Genomic DNA, 25,262 nt, shown 5'->3' on the forward strand with positions numbered 1-25,262 from the left:
GTAAGCATATACCTACACACCGGACGTAAATTGTTTTAGAGATTTTTTTTTTTTATCTTTTGTAAAATTATGTAATAGAATAAAATTATATAAATATACAGTATATAATAAATGACCAAAGCCCAAGCCCCAAAGATGGGAAAGGGGAATTTGGTGAGGTGAAGGCTTACCTGCTTCTTGGTGATGGTTAAAGGTTACCCAATTCGTCACGTGGTGATACCAGAACCATGCATGTCTGCTGATTGTGACATTTTCATATATTCTCTTTCAATGTAAATATTGTTTTTAAGGATATCTTTTACCTATTTTTTCTTATAGATACGGACATCTTACTGCTTACACTAAAACTTTTCATTACCACATTTACTTGTTTACAGTATCATTTATCAAACAATTTTATTATAACAAACTTCTTTATTTAATTATTACTAAATAATAAAATTTCTGCGTCAAAAATTTAGTATTAATGTTTTTCCTGTAGAATTAACAAAATATCTATTTATTGTGAGGTAAACAAATATTATTTTACTTAAAAATAAACAATTTTACGTCTGATTATTGCTTTATGTGCAACACATAATAATTTAATAATTGACGCATGAACAAATTTATATCGACAACTGCATTATATATTTAAAAAGAAAAAAAATAGTGGATTGTCAAATTCACATGATAGAATCACGAAATGTGGCACACTCTGAGTTGTCAAATTCAATATATTATCAGTATGCTTACATCAATCCAATATAATAATATCCACATTGACCCAACCAAAAAAAAAAAAAATTCTCACTGCCATTCATTATTAATCTCACAGTTCCTTTCCAAATCTTCTTTATTATTTAATTTAATCCCATTTTAATATATGCTCGTGACGGCATTCGTGTCCTTTTGATTTGATTCTTCCTCTCGTCTGTCAACCTTTTGTTTAATCCTATGCTTAAAACCGAGACGAATATTTTAAATTTTGCCTTGAACAACAATTAATATGAGACTGAGAGCATGTAAATAAGTGAGCTAGTAATGAGTAAAACTTGTTGGATATATGGGTTGAAGTAGCGAGGTTGATGTTTTGTATCATTGGTTTCCACATTTTTACTTGTCACATATATGGCACCATATAATTATAACCGAATTAAATTGTGGAAATGTACATATGGTCAATGGGCCATGATGAGAGAAAGATAATAATACCAAATCAAAGTGTGGGAACTTTTGAAAACGGAGATTATCCAAACCACTAGACTGCTATAATAGTAGCACCCACTCCATTTAGTCTTTCTATACATTGTATTTACGAAATTTGTAGGGAGCGTGTGTCCCTGTAGAAAGAGAACTCCATGGGTTGGTTACACATTTTTCTTCTTGGAATTTAGAGTCAACGTCAATTGCAATTTGCATGATAAATCAATAATCAAATAAATAGTAGTATACCCTTAAAAAGGTACATTAACTGTAAAGATTAAAGTGTGTGTGTTTTAATTCATTAGTTTCCTCAGGAAATAATTAATTAATCAGGATTAAGTAGATATATATAGGAGATCAATTAACATGTGAGAATGCTTGTGGTTCAATTATTGATTTTGTTATCGAGTAGGACTATCAGTTTCTTGATCGATAGTTAAAGCGCTATTTGCTTGCTTCTGTCGTTATACCTTCACAAGAACCAATTTATTTTTTCTTCGATCATCATCAGAATTTTTAATCTTGAATTAATAACTGTTTTTGATGGAAAAAAAGACAAACATTTTCTCCCAAAATGTTTCATATTTATTCCTTAAATAAAATTAATAAATAGTGATATAGTATGAATTTTCTTAAACGCATATTCAACGTGAAGGGATATATGTATACACAACAACAAAACGGAATCTATACATCCATCATAAGTAGCATGCATACCAAGTGCAGTGACTGTACTAATTGCAAGGCCATTGTAATAAAGGGTACACACTGTATATATTCGTTATTCTTTTAAAACGAATCAAAAGAATAGCACTGTCTGTATTGATAGCACGTCAAAATTATGCTTGCACAGTTGCACGTACCATATTGACTGTAATTCTAAAATCATTTGTAATAGAGAATTAGGTATTATATACGTTTTTGTAATATATACAGATGGTGTAGCATGTTAGACTCTAGTTCACCCTCAGCCCCTCACCCAACAAACAACATTCAGACATTTATTAATGGAATACTTCTATACAGTGTACTAGAATATCGCATACAACTTCTAAAAAGTTTAAACCTAAGAATAGCAATAATTAGTACATACAGTTATTTTTTAAACGTCAATTAGTAGAAACAATAGTATAATACTCTCTCCGTTTCAAAATATATGATGTTTTAAGCAAAGCACGCAAATTAAGAAGTCTTTACTTTTAACAAGTTCAACCAATCAGAAACAATACTGCATAATATAAAATATTAAATTAATCTAAAAGTTGCATTGAAATTTGAAAGCATCCTATATTATGAAACAACAAACTTCTCCAAAACATCTTATATTTTGAAACGGAGAAAGTACTATTGTTGAGTTTATGTGTTTAGTGGACAGCTGTGTGATTCAAAGGTTTTGTAACTGATGGGTCCTACGAAAGTCCTAGATGACTGAGCTCTTGAATCGACGGCTGAGATTCAGAGTTTAACATGAACACTCACAATGCTGAGTTGGCAACATATTTTTTGGATAACTGGAAAATGGGAGTTTCACCAAAAACTAATGATAGTGCATTTTAACATGTTGTAGTATATACTATTAATAAAAATTTTAACATAACATTTCAATCAAATTATCGGCAGAACAATTTAACTCAAGACTAGAGAGAATTGGCTGTGGCGATCTCTTTCGGAAAAGGATTGTTTTTAAAAAGGTACAATAGAAAACTATTGGTCCCAAAAGAGAAAAAAGTGAAAAGATGGGTTATTTTGTCAAATTGCTGTAAAGAGTTTTTGATTGGGAACAAGTAAGTAAAGTAAAAACTAAGGTTGAAGATAGATAGATAGACTTGGAGCTGCAACCAAACAAGAGATGAACAAATGTCGGATCTCGAGCTGCTCGCACACTTTGTCGCATTTCACTTTTTTATTTGTCTTCACTTTTCAACTCTTTTTCTTCTAAGCTCAACTAATTAAGTTGCGGAGATCTAAATAAATGCAAAATACAGAAATATACTGTGTATAGGATACCCTGAACACTGTTACTACTTCGTAGAAAGAAAAAAACCATTTACAGAAATTTCATTTGTTAGGCGACAACCTTGTAACTTGTAAAGAAAAAAAAATGAATTGTTTTCTAACTTCAGAAATACTAATAACAGAATACTCCATTTAATTTTATTTTCCTAGCTTAATTACACCACAAGAAAAATATACTATCGATGTCATATTAAATTGTTAATGCATGTGTTTTCCTCACATTTGTCTCCACATACGTGTATTTTGGTATTATGTATATCATTTTTTTTTCCAACTCGTGTATATTGTACGTATTTCAAATAAGTAACAGCTAGAAAACAAATATTTACACTATACATGAAAAAGTATTGAAGCGAAAAAGGAAATTGTAACGTAGTAAGCAGAATCTAGCTAGGCGAATCTAAATTCTGAGTTAATTAGTAAAGTTTGTGTGTTATGTAAAAAGCAAAAAAAGCATAGAAGATGAGACATATATATATATGCAGCAGCACTGAACAATTCTGGTGACGCTACACTTTAGCTCTGCCGCGCATAGCCTTCATTTAATTCCTTCAACTGTTCTACTCGGCCCCATCATCATCAATACATCATGCACGATCAATAATCAATACTATGATATACATACATCTCTTTTTTTAAAAAAAAAAAAAAAAAAGTCATCATATTCATATGGGCATTTGCATTTTGCAATAGTAATTACGTTTGATTTTTAGTTTTTGTCGATTAAAGTCATGATAATAATTGATTTGGTTGCAAATAGTGATTCGATAACTAATAGATAGTACTAGCTAGCAACAGTTACATCGGACGTGAATTGGTGATGGAGATTGATGACCAATTTTTTTACGTACTAGGAAGACTATATTATCTATGACCACGACCCAAAATTTTGGTTATTATTTTACAAAATTATAGTCATGAGTCGTTATATCAAATACTATTCTTTTTTCTTCCTTTTTAACTTTTGAATTTAAATGCAAACCAATCATGCTGACTTTTGCTTATAATACTTTTCCATAACTCGACGACAGAATAGAGAGAATTCAGAACTAACAACAAGAAATAAAAGCAAGATCCAAATATAGTGGAGAAAATTTATCTTAATATAATGGTCCATAGGACACACAACTCCACTTCCATTTAAAAGATTCCGTATCCTCTTTGAAAAAAAATATACTAATAAGATCAAACCCAAAAGTGTCAATATATTCATTCATAATCAATTTGATTTGGTATCTATTGAATTTGTTCTGGCAACTCCGTATACGCGTATATTCACGAACATTAGCAAATAACAAAGTCACATGGAGTGAGAAAAACTACTAATCTTGAAGTTTTATATTATTCTATTAAATTACCAAAGCTATCATCACAAAGTGAAAAAAACCCTAAAACAACTTAGCATTCGATCCATCGAAGAAAAAAAAATCCCAACTTAGGATTCAATACACAACTATTGTTGTTTTTATTTTAGATTTGTTTACCATAATATATCTCACATAATATCGCAGCTTGATGTGTTCTCGTCGCTAAAGGCGTGAGAGTATTGATCATTCCCGTAAGGTGGTGGATATGGATACGGGTACGGGTACGGATGTGGATTCGGATATTGGTGCGGGTTTGGCGGCATATAGTTAACTGCCGGTGGTGGACGTGCGTACATCATTGGTTGGAACCGTTCGTTCCCCATAGCTCGTTGCTGGTTCATAACAGCTGCTAAATATTGCTGTTGTTGTTGTTGTTGCTGTTGCATCGGATCTGACCCGACCCCTTGGAAATAACCGGCTGGTACACCGCCTGGACCGGTCGCTGGTAATCCCTGAACCGCCGGTATATTTCCCATCGAACCACCCATACCCATTGGTCCTCCCATAGACATGCTCATGTTCGGTGGTGCTCCTCCTCCTCCCATGGGACGGAAACCGCCCGGAGGTCCCCCAGCCATGGGTCCACCTCCGCCGTTACCTTTCTTTCCGCCGTTTGGACCACCGCCGCCACCGTTTTTACCGTCTTGTGGATGTCCACCACCACCGCCGTTTTTACCACCGTTCTTTCCTCCGCCTTGGTTTTGATTTCCACCGCCGCCACCGGGACCACCCTTACCACCACCTCCGCCGCCGGGAGCGCCCTTACCGCCGTTTTTAGCGGGACCACCGCCAAGATTAGCGTTCTTCTGAGCGTTCATCATCATCTGCTGAGCATTAGGCATCATCTGCTGAGCATTAGGCTTCATCTTATTAGACAGAGGAGGGAGATCATCAAACTCATCATCGAACTCGTCGTCCTCATCATCATCAGTAAACTCATCATCAAACTCGTCACTAAAATCATCGTCATCATCATCATCCTCAGGAACATCAAACTTGACTCCTTTCTGGTTTTGGTTCTTGTTCATAGGAACAGAGCCTTTTAACTGAGGAGGAAGCTTCAGATCTTGAAACCCTTTCAGCTTCTGAAGCTGTTGAAGCTGCTGCATCTGTTGTGGATTCAGTTGCTGACTCATCTTAGGCGCATTACTGTTACCTCCACCGCCGCCTCCTCCTCCTCCTCCGCCGGCCTTCGGACCTTTCTTGTTGTTATTATTGTTTCCGCCGCCACCGCCACCGCCTTTCTTATTGTCAATCTGCATCCCCTTAAACTGATCCGGCAGTTGGGACTGATTGGGATTGTTGTTACCTTTTGGAGCTCCCCAGAGTTCAGCATGTTTACCAGATTTGGCAAGCTTCTTGATGAGAACAGAAGGATCTACGCTCCCTGAGACAGTCACTTTCCCTTGCTCTGAGTCAATCTTGGTCGTGAAAACACCTGATTTGGTTTCAGACAAAACAATACTACTTTTAATTAGTCAACATACTAAAAAATCTTGATTCTGAGACTAATATAAGAAACAAAAACAAGAAAGTCAAGAAAAGAGATTTTGAGTTCTTCTCTATTTACCTTCGATTTTCTGCAAGATTTTCTTGACTTTGTGCTTACAGCCATCACAGTGTATGTTCACTTTAAGAACACAAGTCTGCAACATACATAATATAAATCTTTCTCAGATTAAAAAGTCAACAGAAGACACACACACTGCGAGAAGGAGTATGAGAGAGTAATGGTGACTAAACCTGGATCTTCATGAACTCTTCTTTACTCATTTTTTTTTTTCTCAACAAGATACTCAAATCTCTCTCACTTTAGTACCAGATCTGAGACAGCTCCTCTGCTATTGGCAACTTCAAACTGGACAACATTAGAGAACCAAGAAATTGTTATCTTCTAACACATTCAAGTACAAGGACAACACTTCATATGTATATATGTAACTGAGGAAGATAGATAGATACCTTTGTTTCTTCAAAAACAAGAAAGAAACAGAGTGGAGAACGAGAGACGCACTTGAAAGAAGGCAAAGAAGAAGAAGGAAGAAAGATTCAGACTTTGTTGTATTAAGTTGGTGAACATTAACTTCTCCACTTCATCTTTTTCAGAGTCAGAGATAGATAGAGAGAAGTAAAGTCGCTGCTTCAATTTATTTAGAAGAAAGGAGTGACCAATATTATGTTTTTTTTTTTTGCCTAGACTTTCCCAATATTTTATGTAATATTGGAAAAAAAAAAAAAAATACTTTTTTCGAGAATTCTCCAATGTTAAAATCTATGCCAATGAGGCATGTGGTAGTATAATTTTGCAAATTTTTAGTATGTTCAACTTATAAGATGACTTCAAAATCGACTGGGATTAAAATACTGTAAAAAGTCAAAACTATCGAAAGTAGATTTATACCGAACAAAAAGAAAGATATAGAGATACAATTAATTAAGTGAGAATTACCCATGATAATCCACTTTTATTAATGATTAGTAGTATACTAGTATTATTAATATTAAGTATTCAATTTTTTATGCAACTTTTAGAGTATTATAATATTTTATACTTTTTGAAAGTAGTCATTTTTTAATATGCGTATTTTACTTAAACCATCATATATTTTAAAACGGAAGAAGTATAAGATAAATATATGGATGCTTGAATAGAGTGAGGGATAGAAAAGTCACTGTTGCAAAAACAAAATTTGGTGATATCATATAGAGAGTATAAAAATAGGAAAAAGGTATAAAAATATAATAAAAAAAAAAGATAAGAGTGGGGGCTGTTCGGTATTTAAAGTTTTTAATGATGAATGGCAAAATGCCTCGTTCTCGTTCGTATTTCATACTACTAATTTATAGTGCGACTGTGACCCTCATAATCACGTTTTCGGCCAGATCTCTGCAAGTTTCCCTAATTTATTATTAGAAGTACTTGTTTAATTCCCAATTGTATTTTAATACTAAGTACATTTGTTTTTACGATTTCTTTACAATAATACATTATTCTTTTACACATTGACTAAATCGTCTCATCGCGTTGTGTTTCGCGTTAACACTTCTTGATGAGACTCGCTATTTTTTGAAAAAAATATGGATGAGCATTTATAAAGTGAGCTACTGTATACTCAAATTAATTGTCTTGTAAACATTGTTAAATGGTTTTCTTTGGAAAACAAAAAGAATACAGTATAATGGTTTTGTTGGTGAAGCTGAAGGACACTTTCATTTGCTTATTAAATCAAAGCCTGCCTAGTGCCTAAACTATATTTAATTATCACTTTTTTTTTTTTTTGACAATATATATAATTATCACATTCTTAACTAAATCTTATGAAAATCATAGAAAATTCAAGACTTGGATTTCTAACACATATCAGATATGATAGTTGTACAATTATTAGTAAAGAATGGAATGGAATCGTAAGATGATGCATAAATTTACACATTTAGAACGTTCCAAATAAAAATAATTTTTTAAAAAACCTATCTAATTGAAAAAGCAGTTGATGGGTGGGTTAAAAAATAATTTGGGCATGTTGAGATGAATAATAGACAGACTTTTGTCGTTGAGGGTTTTGCCTAACTCGATAGCTGTTGTTGGTCACATGAGTGTCTCTCTGCACATGACATCTTTCTTCTTCCTCTTCGCAAAATGACATTATTAATTCCTTTGTCGTGTTACCATCTTTGCCTTTGGATTCTTTTTTATCTTCTTCGTGTTTTCGGAAAGTGCATTATTGTACGTTTTGGCCTTTAAAAGGTAATATTTCTCATCGACGTCACCGTTGATATCATTTCATTTTAGTCAATTTTTAAACGATTTTTTTTTTTACAAAATTGAAATTTCAGCCTACTAAGCTAAAATACACATAATTAAAAAAAAAATACACATAATTAATTGATTTTTTTTTTTCTTTTTTTTTGTTCAGCATCAGAAAGAAGAAAAAAATTACGAAATCCACCAATAATTATTATGTAGTTCAGTTTAAGCTTGCGACCAAACAATAACAGATCAAATAAAGACTTTTTTTAATTTAAAAGTTTGAGCATTCTGTCAAAAGAATAACTAAGACTATTTTTTTGATTTTATAAAAAGGACCTTTTTTTGTTTCTTTTAAAGCTCAACCTCAGTGGGAAACATTCTTTTTCCTCCTGCAGCTTTTCCTTCAATTGATGTTTAAATTGCAAAAAAGCAGAAATGATTCTTCTTCAACTTCACCTCTTTCTATTCTTTTACTATCTCTGCAGATACCAAAACTCACCATTTTCTCTAATGATCTTTGACTCTACTGCATGGTAAAGAATGTTGCTATACAAACTCTGCAAAATGTTAATTTCTAGACATTGTGAAGAAATTAATTATTTGGGGGGGGTACTATGAGATTTGGACCACAACATTGGATCCTTTTGTCTAAGCTAACCAACAAAAACATTCAATTACAGACATTAAGTAGATTAGTTGAGAGTGTTAGGAACTTATCAAAGAGGATAAAAATCTGCTAAAGAATATGAAAGCTCTTCTTTTTAGCACAATAGTACTACATATACTGATGCTGATATCTTCCAACTACAAACTTTTGTACCAAAACAAATCTATATGCGGTATGAAGTTACACAACAATGTTTGAAATTACAGATTTAGATATGGAGGATTTCAGAAAAAGAAGAAGAAAGAATCATATTACTATATAAGAAATGGTGTTTTTAAGTAAAGGAAGAACCTTTTTAAAAAAAAAAAAAAAAACTAGTGTTGTTCATCACTACTGTTCATTTTGATCTCTAAGAGCTCTTCAATGGGTTGTCGACAAATCGGACAGTTGTTCGACTGAAGCCTCAATTCTTTCGCGCAGTCGCTACACATGCACTGCAAAGATGGACAGACATACAACATTAGAATTAAAATGTTATTCTCTTTAAACTGATTGTACAGTGATCTATAGATATTGTAGGTTGGATTTGATCGAAGAAAAGAAGACCTTCTCATCAAAGAAAATATAAAAACAAATGCTTACTACCAAAAGCAAATGCCAACTTTAGAAACCAAAAGCAAAAGATTGAGAAAGTCTTACCAAATGTCTGCAAGGCAGCACAGCCGTGTCCTTATTCTCAGTCATACAGATCACACATTCTTTACCCGAACCACTGTCCTCTAATCCCGAGGCTGCACCTTCAGTGGTCGAGCCATACAACTCGCGGAGTTCATATCGAACTCCTTCAATCCAAAGAATCTGCTTTACGACTTTCACTTTGTAAAATCCATCGTTACCCTTCTCGAGAACCGCTTGAGTGACTTGCTTATGAACTGATGATTGCTCTGAGATTGGATTTGGAGAGATTACAGTCTCAGCTGATATCACAAGCGGATACACATCTTCTTGTAAGGGTTTTGACAGATCATCAAGAGCAAAGAAGCTGAGGTCGGTTCCTGTCCCTGTAGGCTGCAGAAACTTCTGTCCAGGACCTTTCTGAAAATGGAATCTTGCTGGTGAATAAACCTCTGGAAACTGCGGGACAAATGTGCAGTTTTGTTCCTCTTTAGCAAAGAAGGTGATAGTGAAACTGAAAATGAAATGAGAACACAATGAGAATCTTATCTTCAACATTGGTCAGTCAATACATATCATATAAAGTTTATTCCAATTCTGAAGAAAGATATGATCTCTCTCGACGTTTCTGATCTGATTAGGCTCAATATACACATTACCTATATTATGCAAAATCACATAAAGCTTGAATCTTTACTACATTCCATATGGTTCTAATAAGTAAAGATCTTTCCTTTAATAGTTTAATCGGCCTAAATTTGCCAATTTCGTCGCAATTAGGGTTCTAAGACCTAGAAATCGAATCACATTATCACGCAATGTTGATAGATCAAAGCCCTGATGGTGAATGTTACCTGCCGTCGAAAAGGGCATCGAAGACGAAGGAGACTAGAAGGTGACCAGGGACGAGATCGTCCACCTCGAGTCTCACCGTACCTCTATGCACATTGACGTCGTTTCTCACTTTCTTGGCGTTCTGTTGCTCCACATACGGCGGTGGGATTGGTTGCGTTTGAGTTTGAGGCTGAGGAGGACCGTAATACGACGGTCTCGTCATCGGACCACCCCACCAATTGGGCTGAGCGGTGGTGAAATACTGAGGAGGTTGAGGGTAGTAATGGTAATGGCCGTAGGAACAAGAGTTGATCTGTGGCTGTGGCGGTAGAGGTTGAGAGAGATTGTAATTGTAGTCATAATGCGGTGGGAATGACGGTGGAGGAGGAGGAGGAGGATCGAGGTAATAGTAAGGCGGCGGAGGATGGTTGTGGTGGAGGAGACGGCGGTTGTTGTTGGTGTCTCGTCTTCTGTTGTTGTTGTTGCTAAAGGAGATTCCCATTGGTGAGTAAAGAATGACAAATCCAATGGGGAAAGAAAGAGACAAGACAGAAAGCAGAACAGAAGCAAAGCAGAGTGAGAGAGAGAGAGAGAGGACTGAGGAACAAAGAAGATTTGGTACAAAGATGTGTCTCCTTCACGTTCACGCTTCGGTACTTTGCTTTTTTGACTTCCTTTCTTTTTTTACTTTTTAAACCGACGAGTAAATAAAACTTTATCTTTCCGGTTTGGTTTTGGTTTAGGATTCGGTTTATTATTTTCAGTTAATTATTTACTAATCAAATAAAATAATAAGTGGTTAGGTTTCAGTTTTTCTTCGTAACTTTGACTTTAATATTCGTCTTTTACCACCTAATCTCTCACTTACCGTGCCAATTAATTGACTGCTGCTACTTAAAAGTCAACGCTATAACTATAGTGACATTACATCTCATGCGAAAAATCGATTTCTAAAACTTCGTATCCTAAAGCTAAACCTACGCTCCACTAATTTATTGCTGGGTACCAGAAGTCTATCATTGCATCATATGTTGAGTATTACCATATTGAATATTACTTAGCTATATGACACACAATTGAATGTATTAGATTAATGGACTATCAAAGTGGAGAGGATCACAGAGGAAAGGTCATTATTTTGCCTGCCATCAAAGCACCTCGTTGGGTTTTGTTGCCTTTCTCCAACCGAAAATAAAATAACAAAACACATTATTGATCATCGAGAAACGTGTAAAAGATAAGATCTCTCGACCAAATAAGAGGAAAACAAAAATACTCCGTGAATATAGTACAGTCAGTCTTCATTTCATTACAAGGAACTTTGTTTGATTTCATCTCTGTTTTGGCAAATGATGATATTAAAAGAAACCTCTAATTTTTCTATTATGAACCATTCGCGGGTCATCGTTCGTGTAAGAATTTTAATACTACATTCTAAGCAAATATCACAAGGACACTTTATACTATAAGTAATGTAATACTATTAACCTTGTGTTAAAAAACTTAATAATGCCATCTTCTGATTGAATTACCTATCATTATATTGGGTTTCCACTACATACAGATATAGTCCTCAACTACCACAAACTTCAACCGACGACAATGACAAAATTTTGTGATTAGTTTGTAATCCTGACAAGTAAATCTAGTTACCCCTTTTGGTAAGAGATCAACTAATGATGACATTGTCTAACCCAATAAACCCATATAAGAGTCAATATTCGAGAATGGATTACAATCATATTGATACATGCATCATGTATCACATAATAAAAAACATATTTATATGTATATAGAACTTAAAATAATTTAGATGAACTAACCAATAACGATAAATTTCACAAGGAGTAAATTAAGAGATTGGGAGCATGAGAAAGAAAGAGAATCATCAACACAAAGCAGAAGCTCTGTCTCTTTTCTCAACTGAGACACAACCTCTCTGTAAATCCTTATAAACCCTAATCTCTGAGTAATCCCTCAGATCCTCAAGACTCACGTACTGTTGCTTCACCATCTTCGACAAGTCCGTACCGGTCTCGTGCACCCATACGTACGGTAGACACGTTTCGTCGTAGTACAACCATCTACGTTCTTCCTGGTCATCCACGTAAGCTCTATAGATGCTACTGTGTCCTAGCCTCTTGGAACGGCCGGGTTTGAGAGTGTGGACCCGTTTTAGGATGGAACCGACCCGAATCTGGAGCTCCACGGGACGGTCGGAGAGGTTCCAAAAGCGGGTGGAGGCAGTGGCAATGGGGCAAGGGAGTAGATGGGTCCGGTCGCCACAACCACCGTAACATTGTCGGAGGAAGAGGAGGAGGAAACTAAGCCGTGGGAGCTTGTCTTTGATAGACTCTATCATCTCTTTTGTGAACTTCATCTTTGATGTTTTCATCATATCCATTCTTTTTCTTCTTCTCTCTTTCTTCTTTTGATGGCTCCTCACAAGAGTGAGATATTGGATTTTCTTATTTTTTGGTAAGGAGATATTGGATTTTCTATTGTGTAATATATGTGTGCCTAATAGTAAATGCAAGGGGGAATAGTATCACTGTACTTTATAATATGGATTTTCTAAAAGACAAAAAAAGAGGCAATTTCGGTTCACTAGTGGTTTATAAAGACAATTTGGTTGACCGTTCACAATAATAGTTTAACCAACCTTGTGATTTCATCATATTGATTTAGCTAGACCAAAAGTTTATTCTCAGTAGCTGTACATGTCTGAAAAGTCAAAATTAGTACTATAGTTTTCGTCTCATAAATTTGATTTACGATAAAAACAAACCAATTGGAGCAATCCGTTTTAAAATATTTTTTAAGTCACAATCGATAATGATCTGTTTTATCAAGAGAGATATGTGAACAAAAAAATATGCTTCACATATTAATCGAGAAAATCTAAGAAATACTTATCTAAAATATTTGGAGATAGATTATATTCATGTGGTGAAGGAAAATTTGGTATTGTGGTTCGAGACAATAAGCCAAGAAATCAAAGACGCCGACAAATACTTCGTTATTTCTCTTTGTATCAAGTTGATGATAGATAAACTAACAAACAATAATGTGTACTTGTACATTTTTATAATATACAGTTCCACACATAAACACTTTGCTTGAACTGTCACCATTATGAGGTATGGAAACTTTAATCCCCCTTTTGGTTTCCAATTATTCCCTTTTTCTTCTAAATTTTAGGCTTTACAATGAAGAAGATTTGTTCATTTGACCCAACTGAAATGATTAACTGTGGCATTATTTTTTGGTCTGTTTCTTTTTCCCCTTTTGTTCTATATAATATGTAAGAAATAATTGTTTATAGACCACTCGTTTTTTGTAGTTTATTACAAAGCATTAAACAGAACACTTTTGCAAATTACAGTATAGTTGACATATATATAAAATGAAGTTAACTCGTTAACTATGACACTATCGTCTTCTAGATGAATCATTAGGACTTTTGCGAGGACCATCTCTTCAAAACATTCACGGATGCAACAATCGTTATTGGCTGCGAGTTAGCTGTGTGTGTGTGTGTGTGTTTTAAGTCATAGAGAGCAATAAATGGGTGAATTAAGCTAACTTCCAACATAAAAGTCAGTTTATAGCTAGTTGAGCCAAATTACAATCATTCAAGTGTTCAAAAATATTATTATTATCTGAAAAATGTCAACCAGATATGTATATAGTACACAACGGTTGTTCAAATCTCTCACTATTATACAATGAAACTCAAGCTTGGTGAGTTGAGTTTTCCCAAATAATAATAATCTATACTCCAAAAAAATTACAAAAGTCTACACATAAATAAAGAATCCATGACTCTTCCCTAAACCAAACTTAACCATGTCTCTATTTCACACACAATGCATTGAGCAAAACGTGAACGAGCATCAAATCCACAAAGTACTGATGACCAATCTCACCGTCCCTCCACTTCAATTTCGCCGGAGCTCTACCGTAATGAACTCCGTCGTTGCACCTGTTATCATAATGCCACGGATACGTCATATCAAAGTTATCCACCACGCTTGTGACCAATCCTGCGTCCTTCATTTTCTCGAGAAACACTCCGTTAAACGCCTCCATTTTGCTTGGGTTAAACGCTAACGTTCTCGCGTACCCTCCTGTCGCAATCGTGTTCCTAAAAATCACCTCAGGCGGTTGCAATCCCCTGCTTTTCACCTTATCAAAAACTCCTCTCCAAAACGCAGCTGCGGTTTCAGCTCCTTTCGCAAAGGCTCTAAGACTCGTCCAGTGAATCCCATCGTGTAGACCTGAGTTCACAATCATCACGTCCGGAACACGGTCTTCCGTAAAGTACTTCTTGAGCAACTCTCTAAAGTCTGAGTCTTGAAGAGAATCAAGACCCTGGTAGTTCTTTGTCTCGTTCCAATGACCGTTGAAGATACTCGTGATCCTAACCGTCTCGGATGAGTTCTTCGGATTCGAGAACTTCAAATCAAACCTCCTCGGTACAGCAGGGATCTCCGGATGACCTAATACAAAGTTCAGCAAGTTTCTTATCGAATCAACATGATTCGAGTCCCCCCAGAAGAAGATCCATTTCCCTTTCAAGCAATCCCAAGCCTTGTCACCAGAGAAGACCTCAAAAGAGCAATGAGTAGAGTAAACCCAACCATTGCTCTCTATAGCTCCAACCGCTCCATCGCACCACGGTTTCCTACAAGGGTAATCCGCGGCGAGGCAACGGTAACGCCCGTCATTACTGATCTCACACTCATCGTTCTTACCAAGCCTAGTCCACCGTCCTGACCAAGCATCTCTGTTAAAGTCAGATCTTTTACATGACTTGAGCTCCGGTAGAGTAACGTCAGGCTTATTGATGAATCTTAATGGGACGTTACGAAGCTTTCGATCAAAGCCTAGACGTGAGGTGCTGAACTTAAGACCTTGGAAGTGACGGAAGAGCAAAATGACGGTGAGATTGTAATCTCCGGCGAACTCAGGATGAACCTGTAACGAGAAAGAGTAAGTTCCGTTTCCGAAATCTTTCACCGGAGGCCTCGATTTCCAACTCTCGCCGGATAAATCAGTCTCGAAGTAGTCACCACCGATGCAAACATGTTTACCAGATTCATCCAAGGCTTGGAATCGAAACTCATGAATCTCACCGGCGGTTAACTCTAACGAATCATTCCCGTCGACGCCGGAAACTGAAATCTCAACTGTTTTTGCTTCTCTGCACGGCGCTCCTCCCGGAGCCAACCAACTCCTTAACAAATTCGCCGTGAAACCTTTCCCTGAATCGGCGGTGATCCATTCGAATTGAACACCGGTCGAGTTTGAAGTGAGATTCGGATCCAGAGTTGGTTCCACCACCTTCGTCGTGTGTGTAGTGAGATTGTGAGGTTCCTCTGTTTCTAGAATGGGTTGAGGTGATGTTAAAGGAGACGGAGAAGGGCTGATTTGAAGGGAGTGGGAGGAAGGAGAAGGACTGATCTTAACAGAGTAAGCGTTGAATCTCCATGGCTCAACGAAGGTTTGAATGGAACAACCGTCAATGCTCCAAACGACTAACATGAGGAAGAAGACGAGTGCAGTAAGAGCACCAAGACGCCATTGAAGCAATGGACTTGGCCGTAGAATCAGTAATTGGCTCGGAACTGGATGCAAAATCACTCCTTTATCCGGCATCTGAATGAAGATTCCGACAACAAAACCCAGAAAAGGTGGATTCAAGTTAGCAACAAATTCAAAATCACAACAACAACAACAAAACAAATCAAGATGAGTTTTTTTTTTCTTTCTTTTCTTAAAAAGTAAAGCTTTAAGTTTTTAGAATTATTCTACCGAGAAAACATTAAAAGTCAAAAAAAAAAATCCAAACTTTATAATAATAATGTGATAAATTAAAAACATGATTAAACTTACTTTAAATGGTTCAGTGATGGGTTAGTTCTTGAACTCGTGGAAGATGATGATTGATTCACACAATCCTCTCTTTTACAAGAACTTAAAATCCTCCCAATTTCCGGAAGAGAGAAAAAGGAAACTATGGGAGGATTCAAAGTTTTTTTAGACTAAAACAAAACCAAACATTTACTAAGAAAGTGCAAAAATAAAATAAGAATAGATAAATCTCCAAGAGAATTTAGGATTTCTTTGGATGAGTGCAGCCAAATAAGCAAATTTTGAGAGAGGGAGGAGGAGGAGGCGGAGACGGGGGAGAGAGAGATAAAGACAATTTTAATGTCAAGACGATTATAACCCTGTCGTGGTAATGGTTTTACCATGACAACAGGCCGACGACCGCGCTAAATAATTGTGGGACGACATGTGGGCAACGAAGCGTTTTCACAAAGTCGCGTCGGTGTGCCGGTAGGGTTATTCTCGTCTTTTTGATTACACAATTTGTGTATGGTGTTTGATTGGCTTCACGTGCCTTTGTTTTTTTTTTTTTTTTTTTTTTTTTTTTTTTTTTTNGTTGTTATTTGTCCTCTCCCACCACCGCCGCTCCTATTTCTCTGCAGGAGAATAAAAATTAATTAATGTTTTTGGGTGGGGATTTATAAAGAGAGACGATGGATGAAAGTTAAAAAAAAAATAGTAAATTGTTATCCAATATATCAATTCAGATTGTTATAATTATCATCAGTAGAGAGATGAGAGAAACCTACCGTTGGAGATTTTAGTACACAAAACTAGATAAAAAGTCAATTATAAGACTTTTTTTTTTTCTTCTTCTTAGATTAGTACTAGTCTATTTTTTTTCAATACCATTTTAGCTTTTATTTTTTACACAATAATAGTTCCATCTTTATTTATCTTATCCATTTGTTTCAATTTTTTTTTTTTTTTTTTTTTTGTACAATATTGAATGGTGAGTTTATAAATAAACAGTTTTGCACGTCATCTTGAGCTAATAAGTAAATCTCATTGCGAATTTGGCATAGCATTAGCATAGTAGTATTTGATTAATTAAATTAGTGAAGCTCCTTGCTATAACCGTAAATTGAACCAAAATTAAAAAAATTCCGAAGAGCAAAGAAGATATTTAACTTGTAAAAGAGATTGAGAATTAAGTAGGGGCTTATACGGTTTATGGTTCTGACTTCTGACCATGAATTTATTATTGTTGGCTGTTGTCTGTTGAGCATCTGTCTTGACATGTGACTTTTAACTCCAAATGTCTTGGTCCTAAGATAAAGAAGCACACATTATCTGAAAATCTTTCATTTTCTTTAGGTGTAAATTGATGTTGATTGAACCGAGTAATATTGGGCCAAACTAGTACCGGTCTCGATCTTTCTTACTAACTTAATATTAGGGCCAAATTAGGCCTGTCTTAGCTCCTTAATGGGCCTGTAATAGTAGCTCCTTAGAATTAAACAAACTATAGTATATATAATGAAACTTAAACAAAATGGGTTAAATTGATAACTTTCATTTGTTAGGTATAGATTTTGTAATTTCTCGAAAGTTTGATATCTCTTTGCTCCATAGAACAACAACGAAAACACACACGAGAAACAACAGAAGAAGAGGAGATTATTTGGGAAGAAGTCAAAACACAAAAATTAAATTTTCTCTCAAAATTTATCAAATCGGAAACTAGATGGCGTGTTGCTTAGCTTCGTGCTGTGCGTCGGCGACATGTGGGTTGTGTACGTCGGTGGCGTCGGGGATTACGAGGAAATCAGCGAGGATCGCTTATTGTGGTCTCTTCGGTGCTTCTCTTGTCGTCTCCTGGATTCTTCGCGAGACTGGTGCTCCCCTCCTTGAGAAACTCCCTTGTACGCTTCTCTCTCATCCATTTCTTTTTTCTTTCATACTCCCCTGAATACACAAAAAAGGAGGTATCTTTCCCAAAACACACTTCATTGCTTGAACGACCATAATTTCACTGTCTTTTAGTTTACTGACTTCTTCACATTACTCGGCTCTATTCAGATGAGCATTGCATTGCATTACTCGGCTCTATTTTGTTTTTTTTTTTTCTTTGACAACTATAAGCACTTAAGTCTTCTTTAGTGTGTGTTATTAGCTTTAATGATTGTAGTTGGAACTTGGAACCATCAGTTTCGAAATTGGATTCTCTCTGATCTTGTCAATTGAATTGAATTACTGAGACATGATGAGACATAGTGTTTATAAGTATGAATCTATTGGGTCAGTGTAAAGTTTGTTCCTTTGAAACCGTGATCGTTTTTATCTCAATCTGTGATGATGGATGTGTTTGAATTGGGTCTGCTTATGCTTCATGTTATACCTGTTTGATCTTAGTTAGAGTTTTGAGGAATCATCATCACCTCTATTGATACAAAATCTCTGTTTTGGTTTTTGCTTAAACAAACAGGGATTAACACTTCCGATTCATTTACCAAAGAATGGTATCAGCAGCAAGCTGTTCTTCGTGTGAGCTTTGGGAATTTCCTCTTCTTTGCGATATATGCTTTAATCATGATTGGTGTGAAGGACCAGAACGATAGGCGTGACTCATGGCACCATGGTGGATGGGGTTTGAAGATGATTGTCTGGTTTTTGCTTGTTGCCCTCATGTTTTTTGTTCCAAATGTTATCGTCTCAATCTATGGTAAGTTTGCTGTGCTCCTCATGATTTTCTACTTGTGGTGCTATATCTCATCACGTTATATTTTATGTTATTAGAATTTTTACTGGTCTGCAAAATCGGTTGGTGTTATCTCATCAGGTTTTAGTTGATGAGCTTGAATACGGACAATTTGTGTGATTATATATATTATGTGCTGGTGTACTTGCAAGTACGAAAAATAAGTTGCTGAATTTAAAAGTTGTATGCGAACTGAATTCATCGTGTGCACATTCTTTCAGGAACTTTATCAAAATTTGGTGCTGGAGCGTTTCTGTTGGTTCAAGTGGTCTTGTTGTTAGATGCTACACATAACTGGAATGATTCATGGGTCGAAAAGGATGAGAAAAAATGGTATGCTCGACATCTTTTCTAAATTCTATGCATTTGTCCTGTGTTTTTTGCCATGATTCTGTTTTTGGCGTTTTATTGTAATGATAATCTTCTGACTAATGGGGTTCTTTATGCAGGTATATCGCTCTGCTTGTTATATCAATTGTGTGTTACATAGCAACATATGCCTTCTCAGGAATACTGTTCATCTGGTTCAATCCATCTGGTCATGATTGTGGACTAAATGTTTTCTTCATCGTCATGCCGATGATCCTGGCCTTTGTTTTTGCTATTATTGCTTTACATCCTGCGGTGAATGGCAGTCTTTTACCAGCATCAGTTATATCAGTTTACTGTGCTTATGTCTGTTACACGGGTCTCTCTAGCGAACCTCATGACTATGTGTGCAATGGACTTAACAAATCCAAGGCAGTGAACGCAAGTACTCTCATCCTTGGAATGCTCACTACGGTTCTCTCAGTTCTATACTCTGCCCTCCGAGCTGGCTCTTCCACCACATTTCTCTCACCACCGTCTTCTCCCAGATCAGGTACTTCACCAAACTCTTCAATATGCTTGGACATAAAGTTTTTCGGTTTTGTAAATAGTAATTCTGAACTAGACTCGGCTTTTTGTTTCTTCTGTTTTGCTGGAAACGTTATTTGCAGGTGGGAAAGAGGCATTGTTAGAGGACCCCGAGGACGGGAAGAAGGGTAGTGAAGCCGAGGCGCGGCCTGTGAGCTACTCATACTCCTTCTTCCATATAATATTTGCGCTTGCGAGCATGTACGCTGCAATGCTTCTCTCCGGATGGACCGATTCATCAGAGAGTGCATCTCTGATCGATGTGGGATGGACCTCGGTGTGGGTCAAGATATGCACCGGTTGGGTCACGGCCGCACTGTACATCTGGACACTCATTGCACCGCTCATCCTTCCGGATCGCGAGTTCTACTAAAGGGGCATACCGAGGGTAACATGTATATATAGTCCAATCCAATCTGGTGAATGTTATGTATATGTTTATGTATGTAGTCACTTAAAAGTGGGTACGTTTGGTAATAGTAATGGTAATGGAAGTAGCTAATGTTACGTGCTGGACGTGTAATTGAAATCTAAATTAAAAGACCTTGGATGTTGTTTGAATCGATGTGTTGTTTCTATGACTGGTTACTACATCATATGATTATCTAAATTTCTGGTTGCAAGTTGTTGGCGATGGTGGAAATAGCCAAGAGAGTAAGATAGGCTCTGTAGAGAACTCTCGAGTCGAGTTGGGGATTCAGCGTTTTGAAACCTTACTATGAACGAAAGATAAACTAAATTTGAACTACGGAAATACTCTACTTGAATTTGACAGGAAAAGTTCAGTAAGAATCCAATCATATAGTTCATAATGAATGGTTCATTGTTTAAAATTGATCTAATCCATCATTCAAATAAACTAAAACCCCTAGACATTGAGTAGCTTTGTTCCATTTTTGTCATCATTGCTATTAGAATTAGCAATCTTAATAGCCTTGGTTATATTATTCTTGATTCTTCCTTGTGCCTTCTCCTTGGAATAATCCATAAGGACAAAATCATTCAAGTTAATCCGACAAACCATGTTTTTTATTCGTCTTTAATTGTATGGCTTATAGCAATCTATTCATATCCTTCGCTTTTGGGCAATGCTTTACAGTTTTACACATTATACTCAAAAAGTTCCAAATCTAATTTGCTCTTATATTTACCTATCTTAACAAAAAAATTATAATCATATGACAATGGTTAGTTTGTAAAATTATGTTGTTCATTTTCACATGTTTGCTCTTAGATTTACCTACCTTACCAAATTTTAGTTTGCTCTTAGATTTACACACGTTTGATCATTTTCCCATTACCACATACGAAGAGCATATTAATTATTACGTGTGAGTTAGACCAACCTTGTAAAAGCTAAAAACTCATTTGTCATTCTTGAAAAATTGAAAGCAAAAAGCCAATCAACGAAGACATGACATGACTAATTAAACGGCTAGTTGTCCAAACAAAGACATGACCTGACCTGACATGTTACGTGTGATTTGCTGAAATCTAAAATACCGTGAATATTAGGAAAATTAGTAAAACCAACTGTAAATCTGAAAATTAATTGAATCCATTATTGTTAATTTCGTGTCGTGTGTATCTAGTTATTGTATTTTCCATAAATTTTCTATATTTCAAAATAACTACAACAACATCGTTTAGCTAATTTAGCTCTACCATCCATAGTAGACATAATTCTATCATTTTGGTATGTGTCTCATGAAAACGATTTCGCCGTAGTGAGGAGCTAAATTGGTTTTAGCTAGCTACGAAGTACGAACTCTACTCTTTACGCATTCTCATACAAAGAATGCGAACCATGTTTCAATGTTATATGGTTTAGTTCTGACCACTCTCTCTAGTCTCTAGTAGACTAGTATCCTGAACCAAATTTATTACACAACTAAAAAGTATATATTTTGGTCATTACTCATTGGTATATGAAAGAACTCAAAAGACAAACCACATTTTTACTAGTATCTATGTATGTTTTTTACTCTTACAATAAATTTGGATTTTTAAATTTACTTAGTAGTTAGTAAATTATTTTGAATGATTCAAATAATAATTTATCATAGATAAATGTAACTAAAATTTTCTACCCTAAACAATATGCTGATATATATATTATATATATATACACCATATTTATTATTTGAAAACATACAAAATAGTTTTATGTATACACTATCTATGGTGTATATTATATATCAACATTCGATAGAAAAACATACTATTTTTTGTATAAACAAAAGTCATTTATTTCATAAAAATCATCATATAATAATCAGTAACACAAAAAAATAATAATAATAATAATAATAATAATAATAATAATAATAATCAGTAACACAATCTCTTATCTTTAATATGTTGACTTATTATACACATAGATGTAGAGTCAATCATATTATTCTTCATAATAAATGATCTCTTATCATAATATGTAAGATATAGAATATATATTTTTTCAAATATAAATGTATACAGATTTAAAATTCAACTTTAATTATCTCATTAATTATATTATTTCAGTATTTATACATTTTCAGTTATGAGAAATCTCTGTCTCTCTCACAATTACAGTATTTATAAAATATTATATTTTCTTCTATATTTTATCTTTTCATAATTTACCAAATTATCTATTATTCAATCGCTATAATGCTACCGATCAAGCAAAATACTCAATCACTCTATTTTACTGTATCATTTTTTCTATCCATTATCTTTAACCGTTTTTTACCGCCTTTTTCCAACGGCTCAAAACTTTATAACCGTCTTATTTAAACGTGTTCACCAATCATATTTCATAAATAATCTCTTATCTCATAAGATATATAACTGTATTTCTTAGATATAAATATCTACAGATTTAAAATTCAATTTTAATATCTAATTAATTATTTTATTTCATTATTTATACATTTTCAGTTATGAGAAATCTCTCTCTTTCTATCTATCACAATTACAGTTTAAATTTTTATTAATTTTTTTATAGCTTTTTTCCCTTAAAATAAAAAAATGTATAGATACACAAATGAAGAGTTAAATTATATGTAAAGGAGGGGATCACCACCACCGTCGTCGTCGTCGTCCCTCCCTAACATGCTCCATCTCCTCCTTCTCTCCGACGAAGATCATCACACCACCAATACCATGCCCCCTTCCTCCTCCGCCTCTAGATCCGCCGCTAATCACAGCTCCTCATCCTCTTCCTCTTCATCTCTCCACCTCTGCAAGCACTCTCCTTCCGCGACTCTCGACCTCCTAATCCTAATCCTCGTCCTCTTCTCCGGCGCTTTCCTCCTCTCTTCTTACTTCTCTTACCTCTTCCACTCATTCTCTCTCCTCTCCTCACACTTCCCTCCCCTCTCATCCTTAATCTTCTCCGACGATGAAGAAGATGATCTCTCTCCGATCCCTCCGGCTTCTTACTTCTTCGCCTTCGCCGTCTTCTTCGCCGCTTCGATTGCGTTTCTCGACCTTTGTTGTGGACCGAGATCGAGGAAGTGTAGGAATCCAAAGTGTAAAGGGTTGAAGAAGGCGATGGAGTTTGATTTGCAATTGCAGACGGAGGAATGTGTTAAATCTGGAGGAGGAGGTAGTAAGGAGATTGATAGGTTGCCTTGGAAAGGAGGTAGTGAGAGCAATCCTGATTACGAGTGTTTGAGAGCTGAGCTTAGAAGGATGGCTCCTCCTAATGGACGTGCTGTTTTGCTTTTCCGATCTAGATGTGGTTGCCCTGTTGCTAAGCTTCAAGGTTGGGGACCTAAGCGAGGTCGTCGTCATAAAAAGTTAGTCAAACCCTTTCTTCCTTCTCAATTTTGCCAATTTCGATTTCCATTTTCATTTGATTGTTAAGTTTTGCCTGAAATGAACTTGCTTTCGCCAGTTCTCTGGTCTGTTTGGGTAGCATTAGCTATGAATGAGTTGTTTGATCATATGTTTCGATGAGTATACCAGTGAATGATGTGATCTCCATTGCCACTCTCAAGAGATCATATGTTTCAATGGTTCTTTGCTTTTGATTGATAACAGTGTGCTTTCCTCTCTGTGATTCATTGGTTATGATGAATGAATTGTGAGTCTCTTGGTAAAAAGAGTAGTTTATAAAATAATATTCGTAGTTGTGCTGATTAGAACTGCTGCCAATTGGATCAGATTTGAATCATATAATTGAGATTTGAATAGGGAACATTTGGTGGTCTATATGAAGAAATGTCGAGTGTTCAGTGTTAGTAGATTTAAATTTAAGCAAAAAAAAGTACTGGCAAGTCAGATATGAATAAATGTGGGAATTTGGTCATGAATTATGATTCTTCTGCCTTAGCTTCTTCTGATTAGAAAATAAGGTTCCTTGTAAGATTAAGACTACATTGAAGGGATTGCCTTGTCTCATGTTGTTCGAAATGGTTGTTCCACGGCATAATAAAGTCTAAGAGTCAACAGATAGCAGCCTTTGTCTAGTTGATTGTGCTTATCAAATATCAATGGGAAACTCCATTTTTGCTGCAAATGTTAGTCCTTTGCTTTCCAATCTCTTTTTGTCGAGAATCTGAATTTCATATATATAACAGCTAATGATTCTTAACAAAACTATTCGACTTTGATATGCTGGGACTTGGACATGATTTTCAATGGTCATATCTGGCTCCCTTGTTTTAAACGTAGCACCACAACATCTTAAAATTGGAGATTTGCTCGATAAAAATACATGCTTTTATAAATCAGAATACATGGTTCTAAGTAGCCAATTGGCAACAACCTCGAGTAGATGATTGCCTTCTTTTTGTTGCTTTGTATGTAACTTGTAATATTATCTACACTTCTACTATGACTAGGGTCGTTGATTGGTTATACATCAGTAGATTTTGTGATTTTTTGTTTGTGGTGCGTGCTCTTGTCAGACTTGTTTATTTTGTTTATCCGACTACATCTCTCATTCATTCATATACTCAAATTAAAGTTTTTTGGGTTAACATATTGTTCATGAGTCATTTTATTTCTTCTCTTAGAATCCTGATTCAGTTTATGCCTTTATCTTCTGCAGATCGCAAGCAAACTTGGCTTTAAAGGGAGGGGTAGATCATCGCTGATCAGGTCGATAGGAACCCTTCAATCTATCATTATAGATTTATCACATTTAATGTTTGCATAGTTCATCTTGGAAACTAGAAATATCCGGACAGCTTCGTTTGCGGATTTCTTATTTCTTTTACCTTAGAAATGTCCCAATATTACAACTTGAATACTTAACTTTTATTGAACTCCATTACTTACCAAGCAAAAAAAGGCAGAAGCACTCGTTGCACTTCCTCCTACACATATTTTAGGGGATGAATT

The 25,262-nt window shown here is 35.5% G+C and overlaps 6 protein-coding genes across 7 annotated transcripts; 2 read left to right on the top strand and 4 right to left on the bottom strand.

Moving 5' to 3' along the window:
* Positions 4,512 to 6,765, bottom strand: LOC104744777 (RNA-binding protein cabeza). Its single transcript, XM_010465877.2, has 4 exons — positions 6,531 to 6,765; positions 6,312 to 6,426; positions 6,139 to 6,214; positions 4,512 to 6,006 (listed from the first exon to the last, which is right to left on the bottom strand). Exons 2-4 carry the CDS (start codon positions 6,339 to 6,341, stop codon positions 4,697 to 4,699), a joined length of 1,416 nt encoding a protein of 471 aa, XP_010464179.1. The 5' UTR covers positions 6,342 to 6,426; positions 6,531 to 6,765; the 3' UTR covers positions 4,512 to 4,696.
* Positions 9,080 to 11,064, bottom strand: LOC104744778 (probable E3 ubiquitin-protein ligase LUL4). Its single transcript, XM_010465878.2, has 3 exons — positions 10,456 to 11,064; positions 9,626 to 10,115; positions 9,080 to 9,420 (listed from the first exon to the last, which is right to left on the bottom strand). The coding sequence occupies exons 1-3, from the start codon at positions 10,935 to 10,937 to the stop codon at positions 9,301 to 9,303; spliced, it is 1,092 nt and encodes a 363-aa protein (XP_010464180.1). The 5' UTR covers positions 10,938 to 11,064; the 3' UTR covers positions 9,080 to 9,300.
* On the bottom strand, positions 12,146 to 12,995 carry LOC104744779. The gene has a single exon (XM_010465879.2). The coding sequence runs from the start codon at positions 12,837 to 12,839 to the stop codon at positions 12,324 to 12,326; it is 516 nt and encodes a 171-aa protein (XP_010464181.1). The 5' UTR covers positions 12,840 to 12,995; the 3' UTR covers positions 12,146 to 12,323.
* On the bottom strand, positions 14,067 to 16,888 carry LOC104744780. Its single transcript, XM_010465881.2, has 2 exons — positions 16,334 to 16,888; positions 14,067 to 16,096 (listed from the first exon to the last, which is right to left on the bottom strand). The coding sequence occupies exon 2, from the start codon at positions 16,094 to 16,096 to the stop codon at positions 14,291 to 14,293; it is 1,806 nt and encodes a 601-aa protein (XP_010464183.1). The 5' UTR covers positions 16,334 to 16,888; the 3' UTR covers positions 14,067 to 14,290.
* On the top strand, positions 17,910 to 20,509 carry LOC104744781 (probable serine incorporator). Its single transcript, XM_010465882.1, has 5 exons — positions 17,910 to 18,195; positions 18,759 to 18,995; positions 19,253 to 19,364; positions 19,481 to 19,893; positions 20,012 to 20,509. Exons 1-5 carry the CDS (start codon positions 18,018 to 18,020, stop codon positions 20,299 to 20,301), a joined length of 1,230 nt encoding a protein of 409 aa, XP_010464184.1. The 5' UTR covers positions 17,910 to 18,017; the 3' UTR covers positions 20,302 to 20,509.
* Positions 22,917 to 25,242, top strand: LOC104744782 (uncharacterized protein At5g19025-like). 2 transcript variants are annotated; one of them, XM_019237318.1, is made up of 3 exons: positions 22,917 to 23,556; positions 23,651 to 23,713; positions 24,970 to 25,242. In XM_019237318.1, exons 1-3 carry the CDS (start codon positions 23,025 to 23,027, stop codon positions 24,990 to 24,992), a joined length of 618 nt encoding a protein of 205 aa, XP_019092863.1. In that variant the 5' UTR covers positions 22,917 to 23,024; the 3' UTR covers positions 24,993 to 25,242. The 2 variants fall into 2 exon arrangements, with proteins under 2 accessions (XP_019092863.1, XP_010464185.1); XM_010465883.2 differs by having other exon boundaries at positions 22,928 to 23,713.

This window comes from Camelina sativa, chromosome 15, assembly GCF_000633955.1.
Source record: "Camelina sativa cultivar DH55 chromosome 15, Cs, whole genome shotgun sequence".
Taxonomy (NCBI): Eukaryota; Viridiplantae; Streptophyta; class Magnoliopsida; order Brassicales; family Brassicaceae; genus Camelina; species Camelina sativa.

What these genes read in the sequence shown, in the direction of transcription:
- LOC104744777 (XM_010465877.2), bottom strand. Translation starts at nt 6,341, where the DNA reads ATGAGTAAAGAAGAGTTCATGAAGATCCAG. An exon ending in AAGAGTTCATGAAGATCCAG is followed by an intron (nt 6,215 to 6,311) that starts GTTTAGTCACCA and finishes TGTATGTTGCAG; the next exon opens with ACTTGTGTTCTTAAAGTGAA. An exon ending in AATCTTGCAGAAAATCGAAG is followed by an intron (nt 6,007 to 6,138) that starts GTAAATAGAGAA and finishes AAACCAAATCAG; the next exon opens with GTGTTTTCACGACCAAGATT.
- LOC104744778 (XM_010465878.2), bottom strand. Translation starts at nt 10,937, where the DNA reads ATGGGAATCTCCTTTAGCAACAACAACAACAGAAGACGAGACACCAAC. An exon ending in GATGCCCTTTTCGACGGCAG is followed by an intron (nt 10,116 to 10,455) that starts GTAACATTCACC and finishes TTTCATTTTCAG; the next exon opens with TTTCACTATCACCTTCTTTG. An exon ending in TGCTGCCTTGCAGACATTTG is followed by an intron (nt 9,421 to 9,625) that starts GTAAGACTTTCT and finishes CCATCTTTGCAG; the next exon opens with TGCATGTGTAGCGACTGCGC.
- LOC104744779 (XM_010465879.2), bottom strand. Translation starts at nt 12,839, where the DNA reads ATGGATATGATGAAAACATCAAAGATGAAGTTCACAAAAGAGATGATA.
- LOC104744780 (XM_010465881.2), bottom strand. Translation starts at nt 16,096, where the DNA reads ATGCCGGATAAAGGAGTGATTTTGCATCCAGTTCCGAGCCAATTACTG.
- LOC104744781 (XM_010465882.1), top strand. Translation starts at nt 18,018, where the DNA reads ATGGCGTGTTGCTTAGCTTCGTGCTGTGCGTCGGCGACATGTGGGTTG. An exon ending in TGTTATCGTCTCAATCTATG is followed by an intron (nt 18,996 to 19,252) that starts GTAAGTTTGCTG and finishes ACATTCTTTCAG; the next exon opens with GAACTTTATCAAAATTTGGT. An exon ending in ACCGTCTTCTCCCAGATCAG is followed by an intron (nt 19,894 to 20,011) that starts GTACTTCACCAA and finishes CGTTATTTGCAG; the next exon opens with GTGGGAAAGAGGCATTGTTA.
- LOC104744782 (XM_010465883.2), top strand. Translation starts at nt 23,025, where the DNA reads ATGCTCCATCTCCTCCTTCTCTCCGACGAAGATCATCACACCACCAAT. An exon ending in CGAGGTCGTCGTCATAAAAA is followed by an intron (nt 23,714 to 24,969) that starts GTTAGTCAAACC and finishes TATCTTCTGCAG; the next exon opens with ATCGCAAGCAAACTTGGCTT.